Below are 17856 nucleotides of genomic sequence, written 5' to 3'. Positions count from 1 at the left end.
CGCCGCGACGCTCATTTTCACTCATTTCATAGCCCTCTATGATCAAAAATTAGAAAACCGTCTAGGTTTTGTTCTGCCCAATCTAGTGGTACAACCCTGTACACTGATGAGCGACGAACGTTCTTCGACGAACGACCACCCCGATACGGTCGAACGTGATCATTTCGAGGGTTTTAATACTAAAAATCGTTAAATATCAAGCTATTTCCAAAAGAGATAGGTATAAGTGTGGAGGTGACACATTAGCGCACATTGCCAGTCCAAAACTCACGAAGTCATACAACAATCGAAGCCGGGGTAGGCCGTGGGCTCGTCCACTGTATGTTCCGATAACTTTTTTCAGATCAGATAGCGGAGCTAAGAGTTTTGCTGCGCTTATTTACGGAAGGAGAAGTGAAGTAATGTCTTCCGGTTTGAATTCTCTATTTGCTTCCTTCTTATTAAACAATATAATATAATTATATCGTTATTAGCATAACGAGCGTTCGAAGAGAAATGGGACGCGGGAGGAGGGGGGCACACAAGCTCATTTTGAAACGAGCAGTGTCGGCAAGTAAAAGCAGGATAGAGAAAATCAGCGAGATGCAGCGATATCCGCGTCAAAAACCCTCCGCATGTTGTACGGGAGGCCAAAATCCGATTTATGCTCTACGGGTTTGCAGTGTGTGTACCGGCATTCGCGAGAAAACGGGCCGATATTTTATCAAAACAATAGCGGCTTCTTTGTCAAGGTCACTGGATTTTACTGTGCCGAGGAGGCAGGCAAGTGGCCTATATGCATGTAATTCACCCGAAAAAGGCATTAACAAACACAATTCTTACCCGACGTGGTATTTCGTGCCATAACATGAAGGAGGAAGGCGCAAATTTTCAGCCTACAATATTGAAAACAACTAAACTAACACAAGAACATTCCGTACATCTCGAACAATACTGTTGCAGCTCATACATATTTTACATTTTACTCTAAGCCCCATTCCGAAAGAAGCTATTTTACATACCGTGTCGTTCTAACCGATGCTGGGCGCAATTAATTTTCAAAGAAACACAATTCCTCCGTTGCTTTCCTTTCGCAGAACTACGATACAAACAAAAACACGAACGGTACACGATTTGACTAGTTCCCGAGATCGGCGCGCGCTGTCAATCCCTGAAACGCGTCTAATGTGATTTGAAATTTGAAAAATGACACACCGTTGAAGGTCTTGAAATTAGGTTACATTCGGTTTTGTTTACCAAAAGTCATTTTAGTTTCGTTTGGAGTTTCGCTCGGATCTTCCAAAAAGAAGGAATAACTCAGCGCAAATCTCCGGGAAATACTTGATTGAAGCTACAAACAAGTGGTAAATATTGGATAAACATGTTTATTCTAACAAACTATTTAATCTAAGTCGGACATATAAATTCAGATTTTTTGCGCATGAGAATAATACACCGATTCTCACAATTCAACCAACGTGAGAGAATCATTGCTGATGGATGATAGCCTTAAATCATGGAAAAACAATTAGTTTACCCTTACATCCCAGTCTCAAATGCACAAAACAAAAAAACAACTCACCTCCTAAAAAGCTGCCGGTAAACTTTTACCGGTACAACGCAGAGCGTCACCGTACCACCGTCACAGCCGCATATGATCGCCTCAATATCCTCGTCCTTGGTTCCCACAACAACCTCCTCGTTAACCTCTATGATTTGCAGCTTCCGCTCCAGACCTTGCCGTTGGGCCGATGTGTTCGCCCGAACGAACGTGATCTCTCCGTCCACAAACCGGAAACCGTAACCCTTCTCCTCATCCCGCACGACGGTTACATACCGTTCACCTGGTCTAAATGGGAGGACGGCAGTGATCACACGGTTGTACAGGATTGTACTTTGCAGCAGTCGATGACAACAACACTTACTTATCTTTCGTGCGCAACTTGATGCTATTGCGTGTATTCTTCCGCACCAGCTCACGAACCCGGTCCACCGTCTGCCCAACAAGAGGTTCATCTTCAAGGCTCAACACTTCGTCACCGTAACGAAGCCCTGCCAGATATGCGGGACTTCTGCGCAGCACAGCGCAAATAAGAATCTTTCCTTCCTCGATATGGCGCACGGCAATGCCAATTTTGCCATCTTCCCCTTTGCGTATAAGTAACTGGAAGCAATGGAGTGGAATTCAACCTTTCGGTTCTAACTACACAGTAGCGCACTTTACCTCTCGAATTCCATCGACGGCAGCAAACCGAGATATCCTTACGGGACATCCCGGTTCCACAAGGCCTCGACCATTGCGAGGGGTGCGGTTCGCTCCGCTGGAAGAAACAAACAAATCCTGCTGCTCCCAACTAACCGACATCGATTCGACGCTACGTCTGTTCTAGCCAAACTGAACTCATTCTCCGAAACCGGGAGGTCCGGAGACTGAATTTGATACGATTCAGACTTGTACGATTCAGAATTTGATAAGCCAACACCGAAAACCACGCGCTACTTTCATTTGGTTCGTCATAACCAGATAAGCCGAATTGTGATTTGTGATTTGTTTTCTTTTTTTGTTGCTGTGTGTTTTTTGTTCTAAGGAAACCGAAATGAAACGACGCTTGATAGTGAACGATCTAACACGATCTTACCTCTTAGGAAGTATGTTGCACCCGTAATTCAGATTCACATTTCACATAACACGCCTTTTTGCGCATTTGTTTCCATGAACAGAGCTCACCCATAAAAGAGCACAATAAAGCGGAAATTACAGCGATACAGTGCAAAAGAAAAACGCAGTCTTCTCGATCGATCTCTATTTAAGTCAGAAGTACATAATTTTGGCAGAGTCCAGAAGAAACGGTGTACACACCCAAAACACACATACGTAAATAGGAAAAAATAGGCAACCGGCATAGGCAACTGCCCTAGCTAGTCATTCGCTTCGTCGACCGGCTGCCAACCGAGTTCACTTTTCGGAGCAAAATCTGGAAAAATAATATTTTTAAAATTTACAAATAAGTTTCTGGAAGGACATCCCGTCCGCGCACTCACCTCATTTTCTGCTGCAATTTTTTCCTGCATCTTGCGTCGATTTGTCGCTGCGCTGGTTACCGGTGAAGCGTTCGTTGAGCTCTGCAACAAACGCTAAAATCATGCACCCCAACCATTAGTTAAGAATCTGGTTAAGAATCATGACCATTACTACTTACGGTCCTTTTCACCGGTTTACTACTATTTTGCGTCTGTAGCGTCGGTCGGGTGGTAATGATACGGCGCAGCAGAATCTGATTGGTTCGCTCGATCTCACGTACCCGCTCGCGGCTAAAGGAAATGTTGTGCTGCTGGGACTGTTGCTGACCGGAAGCGGATTTCCTTCCCGTTGCACCACTTCCCATCGTTCCCATCGGTCGACGGCCTCTGCTCTGGCCCGAGCTTGGCAACTCGAACCGTCCCAGCTCGTCGGTAATGAAATCAATATGCAGGAGGTGACTGCCCTGCTCGAATCTTTTCGGCGGATATTGAGACACCTGAATCGGCGGATGCGCATGTTCTGACCAGCCGTGCTCGTTGCGGTCGGCCTGCTCGTCGTCATCCTCTTCCTGCTCGGTGTGAAACTCCGATTCCGAGTAGTGCTGCTCCGTGTACTGATCATCCTCCTCCGGGGGTTCTGTGGGTTCTTGGTCCGATTCCGAGTCCTCTTTGCGACTCTTTACCTGCCGGGCAGTTTCGTAGCCATCGCCAAACGGTGCGAGCGATTGTTTGCCGGCTGTGCGGGACAGTTGTTCCCATTTTCGTATGCCACCGACCATGGTTTCCGGTGTGGTTCTTCCGGGATAGAAGTGCGAGTTCATGGTTTTCTTATTTAGACACACACAACTGTGGGTAGAGAAGTAAACAGAAACTTAGAAATTGTTGTACTTCAGTTTTTTTTTTGTTTGCACCATTTAGTGGTAAAGTTTCTTTACCAAGGCTAACCGTTCACTGCACCTGACTACTTTGGTTTTATGTCTGCGAGCACTGTGCAAGGGGGAAAGCAAAAGCGCCAGCGAAGAATATACAAATGTTTAACCATGTGCATTGCTATGGTAACGCACACCGAAATGCGTCAAGTTCAATACTAAACGTTGTGAGGTGGGGAGGGGGGGGGGGAGGTCACATTCGTTTCGCATGATTTGTTATGAATCACTTTCGGTTTTCTATTGCAGTTGGTTGTGAGGAGTTGTTGGAAAAGGAAAATGGATTTTGTTTTTGTTGCTTCACAAAAACTACGAATCAATACAGCTACCAGATGGATATGCTGTAGTAGGAAAACTAATGAAAATAAATTGAACTTCTATTGTTATTTAATTCCCCATGTACTAGGACTTGTATTCCTTCTTCATTACTTAATTATTCTCCTATTTTCAAACTTGCTTCACGGCATATTTTTTATGGATTATCATATCTGTGTCATCGAGTTTTGTCGGCCTAACCGCAATCTCATTCTATTTACACTGTACGATTTATGGGTTGACCCGTAGCAGGATGGTCAACCCGACATGTGCGGAAATCGATATCCTTCGTCCTTTTATAAGCTCTTAGCATCTCTCTTCTTTACATAAGACCACCAGGTTTGGTTTGGAAGAAGCAATATGAATAGCTTCAAATTCTGAACTATGATGATGATGATGATGATGAATATGTTTTCAATGATTTATTCATATCCAGATAATAACCATACCGCTTATTAATTATACATAGTTTTTCAGTATATAATTATGTCGTATAATTGTCAGAAACCTTGGTACTGGTATAACAATAATACGTGTGGCAGCTTTGTGACGTTGACATCGTTGGATCGAGAGACGATCTGATGATCCTCTTTTTCCGCTATCTGCCGAGCAGTACAGACGTCTTTGACGAGCTAGGTTTTTTTTTTCTTATTTTTTATAGGGGAAGATAGGTAAAGACGGACACAGCGGGTAAGATGGACACTCCTCATAAATACATGACAAAGGTAATTTTCGAATAATTCAGCAATGCAACATCCTAACTTAAAGTTAAACATCACATTTGAGAACATGTTTGGCATAATATATGCAAAAATGGTTGAATTCACGATCAAAGTCAAATTTCAATCGTGCCCACCCTTGTGGATCTAATTTGACTAGAATTGGCGGATATTAAGCTCTAGAAAATTCCATTATTTATGTTTTCGGAAGTTTTATTACATGAATAAACTGACGTGATTGTTATGCAAAAAAAAAGGCGAATGAACCAGAATGAAAGCAATTAAAAAACTTTGTTTTTTGTGATTTATGCTTCCGGACAAAAAAAAGCGGGAAAGACGGACACTTTGTTCTAGGGAAAGATCGACACCGAATTTATTAATTTATTTTCCTTATTATATCAATTTGTGGTTAATATATTTCATCAAATACCTTAAATAAGGGTATACCGAAGATATAAACCTTTCAGCGACTAGAGAATAATAAAATAGCAGCCATTCATTATGTTATTACTTGCTCGACGCTGATGAGGCGCTTCACGAAATCCAATATCTTGTCACGACTTGGACAACTTTAAGCAGTAAAAAGATGAGGCATTGATACGACATCGTTCAGGAATAGATGAGAGATTCTATGGGATTACAAATATCAAAAAGTGGAATTTTGACATGGTGGAAAAAATGGATTGATCTATTAACAAGTCCTTCAAAAAATGCTGGGGATGTCGACTTTCCGCGGAGTAATTTCCCAAAGCGAAGTTCTAGACTGTTGTTCTGTAAGTTGGTGCAACATCAGCTCTTAGTGCCCGATATTTCAATAATGCTTTAGATTCTGCGTTCTTCGAGGTGTTCGAAGTGGCCCCTACAATTCCTAAATTAACGGTTGATAAAACGCCATTGAAATTGGCCTAGAATTGGTTTATTTACGCACCCGGAGGTAGAAAGCAATACGATATGTTAAAATACCATAAAACTCTTCAATTTCCAACGTTTTCCATCTTACCCTTCATGGTGTCGATCTTTCCCATGTCAGGTGTCCGTCTTACCCGTACATTTCAAAACTGCACGAAAAAAAAAACATGTTTTTAATTCACGAAAAAACATAAAAATCGATAGAAACTTAAAAAATTCAACATATTTTCTGATTAAAAAATAATGAAGGATAATGTATAATGTAAACATTTTCATGGTCGTTGCATTTATACATACCTAGATTTTTACCATTTTTCTTAACGTGCCCGGTACAACTGATCAACGCGTACCAACGCGGTAGGTCAGTGTTTCCCTGACATGTATCGAGGTAGCGGACTTTTCAACACTTGATCGTCCAGGCGATCAAAGAAACCCAGAAGGGGTTTTCCTCACTGGAAACGTTGGAGTTTAGAAGCCTTACCTTGGGAAAGGGGACATTACAAAACTCTTGAAATAAGTTGAAAGGCGAAGTTTATGGGGAGCGCTACGTCCTATCTTGACAGTCCAAACGAATCTGTTCTGCCGCGTTCGGAATTGGTTTTATTTATACTCAATAGATGTTATGGGTTTGGTACATTTGGTTTTGGAATATGTTTTTGTACCAATTAAAGGTTATTGATATGAGATAAAATTCATACATTGCATTGGAGTGAGGTGTCTATCAATTTGTGCCTATGCTGCGCTTTTAGTGTTTTTACAAATGTTCTGGAATCAATATAAAACACATTTTATTGTATTTATTATTACTCATTGAGTTGATAATAAAGAACTCAATGCTTGTTATTAACTCTAATTTAAGGTTATGCGTCATCATTCAGCAAAGTGTACCGGTCCCTAAAGCGAATCTTAAAGGATTGTAAAGAGACGCAGGCATTGAAAAGATTATATACTTCGTCTAATCCTCAAATCATTGAGATAGGTTAGTGAGGACGTCCAGAGCCATAGCCAAGGTTCAACTACGATTCAATGGAACCGGTGGACGGCAACTTTGTTTGAACCTGAAGGCATACATGAATTGAAGCAGAAATATATAGGCTGAAGCAAGCAATTGTCGATGCCGCTTCAGGAGTAAGCCTGCCATGAATAGTTGTATCGTTTCAATTTCAAACATAGTTGATCAATATTCCATCACGTAGTACCGTGCCTGAATTGCATTTGTTTGTTACGCAGCAGTCAAGACCATTTGTGACTGGGGGAAACAGCCGATCACCGTGAAACGGGAGTTGAAGTTGTTGAAAGTTATCTTCAGTTCCATTCAACCATGGGAACAGGCAGACTGCAGCAGATTTTCTTGTGCGGTGTTTAATGTGGAGCGGTTGGCAGCCCCTTTAGAAGCATAAGTAGCGCTTAATATGGTGGTAATATGACTGCAAGGAGACCAGGGTAGCAGGCGTGTCGCGTGACGTTCTATTCCTATCAGAATAGCCTTTCGGTTGAAGGGTTTTCCATACTACTCGAGTAACCGGTGGATTATCCCACAGTAAAACGGGTTTTTATGCAGACTGTGTTCTTGGCATTGTTCCACGATCGTTTGAGAGAAATTAATGAGAAAAATGTCAACATTAAAGGTGTTAACACAGTTTAATTTGATATTAAATTATTTTTTTAATCCATTACAAAACTAAATTACTTGTTGTTTGATACACATAATATATTTTTTGACTATTGTTAAATATTAAAAATATATAAAAAGGAAATCATTTTCTAGCACGGAACTTGAACGAAGAGGTTTACCAACTAATAAAATATTATTTGTGGAGCTTAGAACTGTAAGAACTAAGATAAGGTATTTATTAAGGTATTTTACTATAAGATAATTTTTATAATATCATAGCAAAAAGCTTCGAGATTAAATTTAATCTTAAATACAACTTCTTAACATACATTTTTTTCAAAACGACGATCGCCTTTGCCCTTGATTTATGACGATCTTTGCAATAACATTCTCCTCGACTCGATCCTCATTGTTGTCGATCGATGATGGAGAGCTGTGATGAAGATGAGATGAGCAAACAAAGATGTGGATCGGGTAACAGGCAAGCATCCAACACAAGCTCACGATCCATCGAATGTTGCGCCGTGGCCTCTTATGCTGGACCAACAAAACAAGCACATGGAACCAGTCGCGCTTGTGCAAGTGCCCCTAGTAAAAAAAAACTCGTCCACGAGGGGTGAAACACGAACCCCAAAAAGCATAAATAAAGCAGCAAAATCAAGTCCACCGCATTCGTCTGCCATTGTGCGGCGATTGGCGGCAAGTGGATCGAAGCGGCCCGAAGCAATCACACACGATCACGATCACACCGGCGCGGATGGGTCAAGATCGGGCACGACGAGCATCCGTCATCGGACATCGAGCCAGCTTCGGATCAACTAACCGGACCGCATGTGCAGCGGGAGGCACTCCCGCGATTGCTCGGTGTGGCCGACCGCAACCCACCGAACCGGACCGGGAACCAGTCGCCAGTCGCCATGCGCAACGCAATATGCGGGTGGTGGTGGTGCTGGTGCTCTGGATGTGCGCACCCTCGCTTGTGTGCGCGCATGCGCCAACATTAATTAATGCTCTGTTTGGTTGACCTCCCCGTCGCGAGGGGTGTGCTGCACGCGTTTGAACCCGGTGGCGCTCTCAATTTCACGGTTCAATGAGCACGCGAGATGAGCGAGAACAGTGAACCATGACAGCGAGCAGGATGAGGATGCTGCTGCTGCTGCTGCTGCTGCTCAACGACCCTCGCATCTGCACAGCATCAATTGTCTTCTATTTCGGAGTGTGAACGGCTTTCTTCCCATGCGGGTTTGCCTGCGCATTGCTTTGTTTGGTTTTGTGCTTCTGTTCGTTTATTTCCTTTCCCATTCTTTCCCATTAACAGCTAACACCACCACCACCACGATGTGCCATCTATGCTGCCTATGCTGTAAGGTTATGCTGCTGCCTGCTGCCTGCTGATGCTGCCTGCTGACGTCCCTGCAATCCCGGTGCCGGATCGCTTCATCCCGGACCGATCACGAACATGCTGCCGACGATCGACGCGCCAAACATGCCAAGACCATCAGGGAAAGAGAAACACGTCGCGATCGTACTCGGCAAGACATTTGGTCGAGTAGAACGTTTTGTCGCACGAGTCCTTGTACCGACCCTCTGGATGAAGGAGGATGAGACAGGCAAGGCAGACAGACAAGAGAAATAATGCAGAATTCTCATCGGCTCAAAGAACTAGAACGATACTTACGCACATCGCGACAGGAGTGGATCGCTTCCTTCGCCTTGTCCCGCATGTCCGGCGGTAGCATCGCGTCCATCTGGGCGATCGTTTTCGACACGTTGATTTCGCCCTTTTTGTTCATCTGGTGAGGGAAGGAGAGTGTGTTTCCAAAGATCAGTGATCGCTCAAATGCACAATCGTACCGCTCACTCATACCGTTCCCGCCATCTGCGCAATGCACATCGTGTAGCATTTGAGTTCGCGATCCTCGGCGAATATGCCGCCCCGCAAGTTGTCCAGCATCTCTGCAGCAAAGCGATTGGGAAAGAAGCGATCAAGCAAGGACTTTTTCCAAGGCACACCTTCACTCACTTACCGGTCGATACTTTGAACTTGGGAGCGCACGCCGAACGCATCATGTCCATCGAGTTGATCAGTTGTTTTCGTGTCATCTGAGGAAAGAAATGATGCACCTAATCACCTTAATCACTCACTGGCCATTCGTTTCACTTACCGCACACTCCACAGAAGGGAACGGAATGAAGAAGAAGGCGACCAATCCCAGCATAAAATCCCACCACCACCAGCACCAGCACGATCTGCTTGCGGCCATGGCTAAGCCGTTGCGCGATGATCGCCACCACCAACGATGATCATCCTCCGGTTAGTGCCGCGCAGCTCGACACACCGAACAGAAATGCCGAATTGCGAAGATTCTAACCGCCGGTTCTACCTTTTATATCTGAAAATCAGTAGCATCAGTTTTAAGGCCCAAAGGTAACAATTAGCAATCCATTGATTGTTCATCAACTTCTCTCTCTCTCTCTCTCTGAAGCATTTTGCGAGTTGACGAAGAAATAGGTAGCAATTAACACATCAACTCTTCGGCCGATTCTTGCATGTATCATTTCCTTCCGTTTGGGGGGAGACATTGCGTTACGATGATGTGTAAATAAGAAGTAAAAGGTGCAAATGTTACTACTTGTTCTAACTAAAGAGGTAAGTAAAGAAAGCTTTGCGCAATTGTTGTTGAAGTAAAACTGTTTGATTTTTTTTTATCAAATTGAAACATGAGGTCTCTGTTAAAACATCCAGACGAAGCATGCCTTTGTCGAATGTGCGTATATTTTAGTGCATTTAGAATTTTCCCATACTAAAAGTTGTGCCGAATAAGGAAGGCTTTTGGAAATAAATATAAGATATAGGGCGGTCTTTTCATACTGATTGACATTTTTGTTAAATGTCTGTTAAAAGCTTACGGCAAAAGACCCGTGTCACTGTCACGCATGAACACCAGTAACAACAATCCTGGTACCAATGTATCGATCGACGTGAAATTGTCATACGATAGTGTGTGATTTGCATACTTTAAATCGATATTTTTATTTTATTTTTAGCAGCCAAACATTGTTTCAGTTTTTCTCTGAGTTAATTTGGAATTTTCTAATTTAGCAAAGAAGTTCGTTTTGTAGAATTTGTGATTCACTAATTAAATGAAAGTCATACTTGATAGCAGAAGTGTATATATAAATGGTCGTCAATCAGTTAGATTGGAGTTAACGACTACAGAAAAGAATAGAATTTCTAACAAATACATAAAGGCCGGAGGACATTGTCCGTACTCGCTAGTGTAATTTCGATTTTCACTAGCGCATTTGGCGACGGCTGACTGAAGCATTTTGCCAAACAATTTGGAGCCGCTTCAGAAAATGTTTTAATTTTCCATGTTTTCTTCTCAAACTGAACTGGAAATGCTTTGTAATTGATAAATACACATATTGTGCATGCATTTCAGCCATTTTCGCATAAAATGATGAAACAAATACTCAATTTTGAAATCCGGCACGTCCATTCCCTCGATGACCAAAGAAAAGCTTCCACCAGCCGCCACCAGATGCGCTAGTGAAAATCGAAATTACACTAGCGAGTACGAACAATGGCCCCCGGCCTTAATTTTGCTAAGAAGCTCGTGTTATAGAGCTTGTGATTCACAAATTAAATGAAAGTTATTCTTGATAGCAGCAGTGTATAAACCGTTATGATTTAAATTACGGAGAGCTTCAAATTCCGGACATTTGGCATGTTTTTATTGAACTTCTTCATACCCAGCCCCTGAACATGCTGCTTTTTAATTTTAAATGTCTTAAATGATTTACTAGGATAAATTAAAAATGTTAAAGTAGTTATCAACGTAAAAATAACAGTGTTCTAACTCGAAACTGTCCGGAATATTAATCAAAATATTGTGACAATGTAATGATTTTTTGCAATGTTTCTAGTAAATTTATTGACAATCTTTATTTTTTCTCAAATCTAGAAGGTTTTCCTTAGTAAAGGGAGCTGTACAGAGGTATGTATTTAAGAATGTATTAAAGTGTCTGTAATTCGAAGCAATACGGTACATGGTCGTCAATTAGTTAGATTGGAGTTAACGACTACAGAAAAAAATTAATTTCTAACAAATACATTATAAGAAATGATTTCAGAAAAATATGTTACTTCCCCGGAACCTAAACGATATTATAAAATCCAAAGACAAGACACAAGGAAGATATATGCAGTGTAGGACATTTGTACAATGGAACATAATTATACGAATAGAAAATATCATTCCGTAACTGCAGCTGCTTAATATGCCCAACTAGCCAACATGCTTGTTAAGTAAGTCATGGTAAAAAAAAAGTTTTTTTCATAAGAAATTGTCCGACGAAAAGAGCAAAATTACAAGTACAAGCGGTCCCCGAGATACACGGTACCTTTTATATGCGGATTCGGAGATACGCGGTTAACAAAAAATGACAGTTATTTGAGCAAATTGTACTGATTTGACACATCGATTGTCAAATGTTAAATAATTTCAAAATTGATCAAATGTTAAAAAACAATTTCAAAATGTTTATTCAGTAAAAATCATACCAAATAATTAAATAAGTAGCTAAAACCACCCCTTAATTGCATTTTTTTTTGGAAAATTAGTGATATTTTGGCTGGAAATCCCGAGATTCAACTGACGCAGAAATTCGTGGTATTTTGCGGCCGTTTTCGGTCCCCATTAACCGTGTATCTCGGGGACCACCTGTAAGTGTTGTCGTTTATAACGACTTTCCATTGCCGATGAACCACAAGCTATGAATAAAGTGCAATATATGTGCAATAATAGCTATAGTTATACATCAAATTGAAATATTTTTGAAAATTTTTGTTCCTTTTGAGGAATTATTGGTTTTACCTAATCAATTAATATTTTTAATATTGTTTTTCGTTGTGCCGATCGTTGTGCCAATTATGAAACATGCTCAAACAATAATTCAATAACTGTTTGCTCTATATAATCTCTAAAGTGCTCCCGATTAAAATCCAAACCAATACAGAACGTTTGAATAGCTGAATAGCCACGTGCGCTTGATGTACGCAATAGGCGGCATCGCGCCGAAAATGCCCGCCGCAGCTAGAGGCCGGTATCTATTTTCACAAGATTTTCACCCCCTGTCCGAGCAAAACTCCCCTCATAAACACAACACAGCACAGCCGCCCGTCCATCCGTCGCATCCGCCGATCAGCAGCGGCGGCTTTCTATACGCCCTGCGTGCCTAGTCGCCGGACTTCACCCAACATCGCCGCCACGCAACAACAAAAAGAAAACACGCCCGCCGTTGGGTCCGCAACGAGCAAACGCGCCAAAAGAGTGCCGCTGCAACGAAACGACACGGGGTCCCGCGCGCAATCATCGTCGTCGTCGTCGTCGTTGCGTCGGCAGAATCACATTTTTCAACCATTTCAACAAATTCTACCAGGGTCGCATGCGGTCGCGCAGCGCTCACACGATCAGCTGGGGCGGGTGCTGCCGAACGGGCACGCTTCTCGAACGCTTTCGGCCGTTTTCGATGAAAATCCGAGGTCGACCCCGTGGCGGTACGGCGGCGGTTGCGAACAAATTTTGTTCGATTGAAAATTTCTTACGAAAAATTTCAACAAACGCACCCGGAGCGCATGTGCGCAGGAGGACAAACCGGCACAGCCGTAACGTTCCCCTCGCAACGTAGCGCGCGCGTACCAACGCACACATACGCACACACCAGTAGTGGTGGTGGTGGTTGAGCGGGCAGCTACCATGGCAACCACCGGTGGCGGGTTTTTCGCGCGCTACTTCACATGCACACCCGCCCACCACGTGCCCGAGCGGTGGCGTCCCGTGCAAGCGGCCGTGGCCAGCACGCGTTATCCGGGGTGGACGCGTGCTGTCACTTGTGTCTACAGCGCGAACGCCACGGTGCAAAATTTCGACCAGGAGTGCAGCATTTGGCGGAGGTGTGCGACATCCGCATCGAGGCTTTTACTGTGCAGCGTGCAGCACGTGGTTTTGGCACTCCACTTGCAGGCGGAAATTAATGACAATTTAACATTTTTTTAATCAAAGTATTTTTACACCTGGAAAGAAATGCATTTTACAGCGGCTAAACATTATGATAATGTACCAAAAGTTAAAAATTGCGGTAAATTATCGCTTTTATTACATGCAGTACTGAACTATGCACTGTAACCGATGGTTACAGTAGAGGCTGCACGTTGGATTTGTGAATGATATTTGAAGCGACCGTTGGATGACCATGTATAATACGAATGAGTTTCACTAGATAGCTAGCAAGTTTTAAGATCAAATAACATTTTCGTATAATGTTTGTGAATTTCAGGCCAGTTTGTACGAAGGGTAGGTGTACCATTTATGGACGAGTTTGTACCGCATTTGGACTAAAACAAGAATTGTGGCGTAACTAATGAATAAAAATTCATTAACAAAGGTGAAGTAGATAGATATTAGCTTAATTATTACTTTTACCTTTTGTAAATGGAATTCTTTTTCAAAAGTTATGGCTATTTTCCAAAACTTCTTGCATATACCAATGGTTATGCTAGCTGTGTAGCAATTTTTTGTGCTAGTCCAAAAACGTGCTAGAATTGTATAATCTACCAAAATTTATTTTCAACACTCAGGTGAATGGTTTTAAGAAATGTACCATTACAAAATGATAAAACTAGATGTTGAAAATCAATAAAATTTGATATTTTAAAGATCAGGTTTAGAATGTCAATGTTTTATGATTTTCCATGCGAAATAACACAACTGATTTTTGTTATTTGACAGCAAAACTTGTATACATGGGAATGGGAAACAATGAGTACATGGTTTTTCTTGCACCAATTATTGTGCTATTTTTCAACTTGATAAAATAATTATTTTATATTGTTAATCAATAAAAAAACTTTGCTGTTTTCGTGTGAATGAATTATAATCGAACTGTTAACAACATTTGGCGCATATTTTGTGCTTTAGTTAACGTATAATTTGATAATTAATGTTGGGCGATTTATTCATTCATCGATAAGCAGTGGCTGATTTTGGACAGTAATCATAATTATTATGATTATTTGATTAGTTGACTTCGAAAAATTATGAAACTTGTAAGAAAATAAGGAAATACGATAAATGAAACGAACACATTGATATGAATCCGGAAATTGCCCGATTATTTTCTTAATTATAACTTTTTTTTGTCAATAGCATAACAATTTTAATTATGTTTCAATTGCTGTGTTTTTACGTGCAATGTTGAAAAAAGAGGAAGATGACGTGAGAACAAACAAGATAATTTTTGCGCGATCTTTATAACGGAAACGAAAATGTTATAAAACCAGTCATTTTGAATAGAGTTTTTGTTTCAACAATACAGTAAATAATACAGTAAATAAACAATCGTTTTCTTTCAATATTAGCGCAAAGAGTACAAACACAAAACAAACAAAAACACTTTGCACACTTTCAACTACGTATATACTTTTTCACAATTTGCATTTTTATTTTAATCACGTTACTTCGATTTTCCCGACCGGTATGTATCTCCTAAGCATATACATAATATATAGTCAACATTTGTTTTTTTTTCTTTCTTTTCTTTTCGTGTAGTTTTGTTTTGTTGTTTCCGCTTTAATTTCTTTGCGAGTTCAGCATCCTTATTCTCTTTGTTAAAAATTGTTGCTTTTGCTCCTCATCGTGTCTCTACAAATACGCTGTTCTGTTCTGTTGTTTCAAGTAATGTGTGAGGACGGCGGGGTGTCTGTGTGTGTTTGTGTGTCTATGTACTTGTCTGTATGTATAAGTGTATAATAATTTGCATCTATATTTATATATGTATGCATATACGTTTCAAGACTGAAACGCTTTCCTTCTCCTTCTCATCTTCGCACAAAACCTTTCTTAAACTTCTAAACCCATTTTTGTTTGTTTTTTGCTCGCAAGATGATGCACGGTTAAGAAGATACCTTCAAGAAAGCGGCAAGGATATACAAGTATACGAAGGTTAATAATAGGCTGGCGCTCCTCTTATCAACTAACTCGTGTTTACGTGTTCTTTTTGTTTGTTTTTTCACCATCTTCTTTTTCTTTTCGTTATAAAAATGTTTCTGCTTTTGGGGTGTAAAAATGTGTTGTTTTTGTTCTTCGCTTTTTATCAGGATTTTAATTTTAATGGAAAAAAGCTGTTTGAATGTTTTGTACAAAAGTTTGATCTTTTCAGAGTGCAGTAAAACAGCTATTTAAGTTCACAAACAAATGTATTAGCTTTTTGTAATTTAATATAATAACGAAACATATCCTAAGAAGCACACTATTGTAAAGACAAATGAGAAAAGTAAATCGATTTTAGGTCCGTAAGAGGAGTAAAGCGAAAGAGAGAAATAGGATTGGTAGTAATGATGGTGGTGGTCGTCGTGTTGGTGCGAACAGCGTCATTTTTACACAATTAGTAACGAGATCAATCGAAAGGAGAGAAGAAACAAAAAACTATAATGTAACAACGTGCGTTAGATAATTTATTACTGCTGCATCAACTACTAAAAAAAAAAAAACTATGCTTCACCGGTATATGCATGCTGCTGTTAAGCGATGTTCGTATCCTGCCCAAAATGTTTCATCTATATAAGCTGTTCCGACTTCTCTCATCACTCATATGCTCGCCACACTAACGATTTATGCTAAACTAGCTATTTACTTTACTCCTTCCGTCTCTTGCCGTTTTGTGGGATAGGGCGAATAAAAAGCAAGTTGCACGTTTTGTCCTTATTTACACACATTCATTCGCTTCATTCTATACTTTTATCTTTTGTGTGTGTATGTGTTTTCGTGTGTGTGTTTCTTATGTTCTTTCTGTTCTTATTTTACACTTTTGCGTTTTACCACTCTAGTATATCTAATCTTACATATTGATTTTGTACTCTAGTGTTTATTTTTTCTTCTTTTCGCTCCATACTTTCTCTTAGCGTTTAACTCTTCCTTTCTTATGTATGCTAAATCAGCCGAGCGTGCAAGAGAACAAGAGCAAACACACACACGACGCCAGTGTGCGTAGTATTTCGTTATAATTACTTTCTTTTTCGATCCACCATTTGGAGGTGGCTGTGTGTGTTGGTGTGGTGTACCACGTGCCGCTTTCTTCTTACACCTATACTTGTACAATAGTTTCTTGTTCGCTTGTTTTTTTTTTCGCGTTTGTTAACAAACGTTTTTCGATTGTGTGAGTGTCCCCCTCCTTTTCTCGTAGCAAAGTACTGCGAAGCAACTAAATTACACACAAAAAACACTAGCTACGAAACTACCTCGACTATCCACAGCCACGTGGGCACGTGTGGGTTCGTTCTCCTGTGACAGGCTGCCTTTCTCCAACACGAAAATCGATACATTTATACACTATTTTATCAGGCGAGACAGACCGCGATCGTTGCTAGGCTGATAAGGAATAGAAAAGTAAAACGAGAGGAGTGTGTTGTGATGCTGCTGTTGCACATGCGTTTGTGTGTGTGCGTGTGTGTCGGTGTGTGATGGCTTGTGTTTTTGACTATTATCAGCGTTTGTATGAAATCTTGGTACACACATGTTGGGGTCCCTCCCTTCTAGGCTAAACCCCTTCGCAGAAGGAGAAAATGCTCATCATTATCATCATTATTACTTCGTAGAAGAAGGAGAAGGAAAAGGTGCTCCTGAAGAAGGCGGTTGTTGGAAGAATTTGGCAAAAATTCAAATAAAACACCAGAAACAGTTCTTCCAAAACCAACAAAAGGCAAAGTAGAAAGTGTGTGTGTGTGTGTGTGTGTGTGTGTGTGTGTGTGTGTGTGTGTGTGTGTGTGTGTGTGTGTGTGTGTGTGTGTGTGTGTGTGTGTGTGCATTTGGAAGAATAGTAAAATAAACATAGAACATGTAACAATACTATTACGCAACGAATATATATAATCTCTAGCCTTTTTTTACATCTAAACAAACACAGACACATTTATCGATTAAAACTTACAAACTAACAAAGTTTGCATCAAACACATAAAAAAAACTTCCCCATCATAGTGGGAAAAGAATAATGGAAGAAACTAGGACATAAGACGATTTTTCAGGGGTAGGACACTTTCTTAACTCTTTCTTACGGGAAATTTACTTTATGCAATGGGAATTGGACTCTATAGTAGGCTTTTTGGAATTTCCCAATAGGAATTCAATAGCTATTTGCAATAAGCTTGTCCAAACCCCCTCAGGCAAGATTCCTATCATAAAAAGTTAATTTCCACTAAGTAAGAATCAAGGAATTATGAGAACACCTGAAAACCCCTGTAAAGGACGATACACACGTGCGCGCGCGCCCTTAAACTAACCATAACGCATAGCAACGCAGCTTAATAGAC

The 17856-nt window shown here is 40.9% G+C and overlaps 3 protein-coding genes across 4 annotated transcripts; all 3 read right to left on the bottom strand.

Moving 5' to 3' along the window:
- Positions 1 to 1348: 1348 nt before the first annotated feature.
- Positions 1349 to 2372, bottom strand: LOC121597516 (syntenin-1-like). Its single transcript, XM_041923331.1, has 4 exons — positions 2204 to 2372; positions 1905 to 2143; positions 1562 to 1828; positions 1349 to 1487 (listed from the first exon to the last, which is right to left on the bottom strand). Exons 1-4 carry the CDS (start codon positions 2342 to 2344, stop codon positions 1442 to 1444), a joined length of 693 nt encoding a protein of 230 aa, XP_041779265.1. The 5' UTR covers positions 2345 to 2372; the 3' UTR covers positions 1349 to 1441.
- A 396-nt stretch (positions 2373 to 2768) lies between these two features.
- LOC121597515 lies at positions 2769 to 4022 on the bottom strand. Of its 2 annotated transcripts, none has more exons than XM_041923329.1 (4): positions 3936 to 4022; positions 3180 to 3846; positions 3022 to 3114; positions 2769 to 2954 (listed from the first exon to the last, which is right to left on the bottom strand). In XM_041923329.1, exons 2-4 carry the CDS (start codon positions 3819 to 3821, stop codon positions 2895 to 2897), a joined length of 795 nt encoding a protein of 264 aa, XP_041779263.1. In that variant the 5' UTR covers positions 3822 to 3846; positions 3936 to 4022; the 3' UTR covers positions 2769 to 2894. The 2 variants fall into 2 exon arrangements, with proteins under 2 accessions (XP_041779263.1, XP_041779264.1); XM_041923330.1 differs by having other exon boundaries at positions 3912 to 3987.
- Positions 4023 to 8754: 4732 nt separating this feature from the next.
- Positions 8755 to 9826, bottom strand: LOC121597517 (general odorant-binding protein lush-like). The gene is made up of 5 exons (XM_041923332.1): positions 9650 to 9826; positions 9512 to 9587; positions 9352 to 9440; positions 9163 to 9277; positions 8755 to 9071 (listed from the first exon to the last, which is right to left on the bottom strand). Exons 1-5 carry the CDS (start codon positions 9746 to 9748, stop codon positions 8983 to 8985), a joined length of 468 nt encoding a protein of 155 aa, XP_041779266.1. The 5' UTR covers positions 9749 to 9826; the 3' UTR covers positions 8755 to 8982.
- Positions 9827 to 17856: the final 8030 nt, after the last annotated feature.

The sequence above is a fragment of the Anopheles merus genome, chromosome 3R (genome assembly GCF_017562075.2).
Source record: "Anopheles merus strain MAF chromosome 3R, AmerM5.1, whole genome shotgun sequence".
NCBI lineage: Eukaryota > Metazoa > Arthropoda > Insecta > Diptera > Culicidae > Anopheles > Anopheles merus.
Note: the sequence above shows the minus strand (reverse complement) of the source record. Positions and strands in the feature narration are given on the sequence as shown.

Bases quoted from the DNA above. Each gene is read 5' to 3' on its own strand.
- LOC121597516 (XM_041923331.1), bottom strand. From the start codon at position 2,344: ATGTCGGTTAGTTGGGAGCAGCAGGATTTGTTTGTTTCTTCCAGCGGA. The intron at 2,144-2,203 runs GTAAAGTGCGCT...CATTGCTTCCAG, and splicing joins CCGTCGATGGAATTCGAGAG to TTACTTATACGCAAAGGGGA. The intron at 1,488-1,561 runs GTGAGTTGTTTT...CCATGATTTAAG, and splicing joins TACCGGCAGCTTTTTAGGAG to GCTATCATCCATCAGCAATG.
- LOC121597517 (XM_041923332.1), bottom strand. From the start codon at position 9,748: ATGGCCGCAAGCAGATCGTGCTGGTGCTGGTGGTGGTGGGATTTTATG. The intron at 9,588-9,649 runs GTAAGTGAAACG...TTCTTTCCTCAG, and splicing joins TCCCTTCTGTGGAGTGTGCG to ATGACACGAAAACAACTGAT. The intron at 9,441-9,511 runs GTAAGTGAGTGA...GCTTTGCTGCAG, and splicing joins CAAGTTCAAAGTATCGACCG to AGATGCTGGACAACTTGCGG.
- LOC121597515 (XM_041923329.1), bottom strand. From the start codon at position 3,821: ATGAACTCGCACTTCTATCCCGGAAGAACCACACCGGAAACCATGGTC. The intron at 3,115-3,179 runs GTAAGTAGTAAT...GCATGATTTTAG, and splicing joins GTAAACCGGTGAAAAGGACC to CGTTTGTTGCAGAGCTCAAC. The intron at 2,955-3,021 runs GTGAGTGCGCGG...TTATTTTTCCAG, and splicing joins AAATTGCAGCAGAAAATGAG to ATTTTGCTCCGAAAAGTGAA.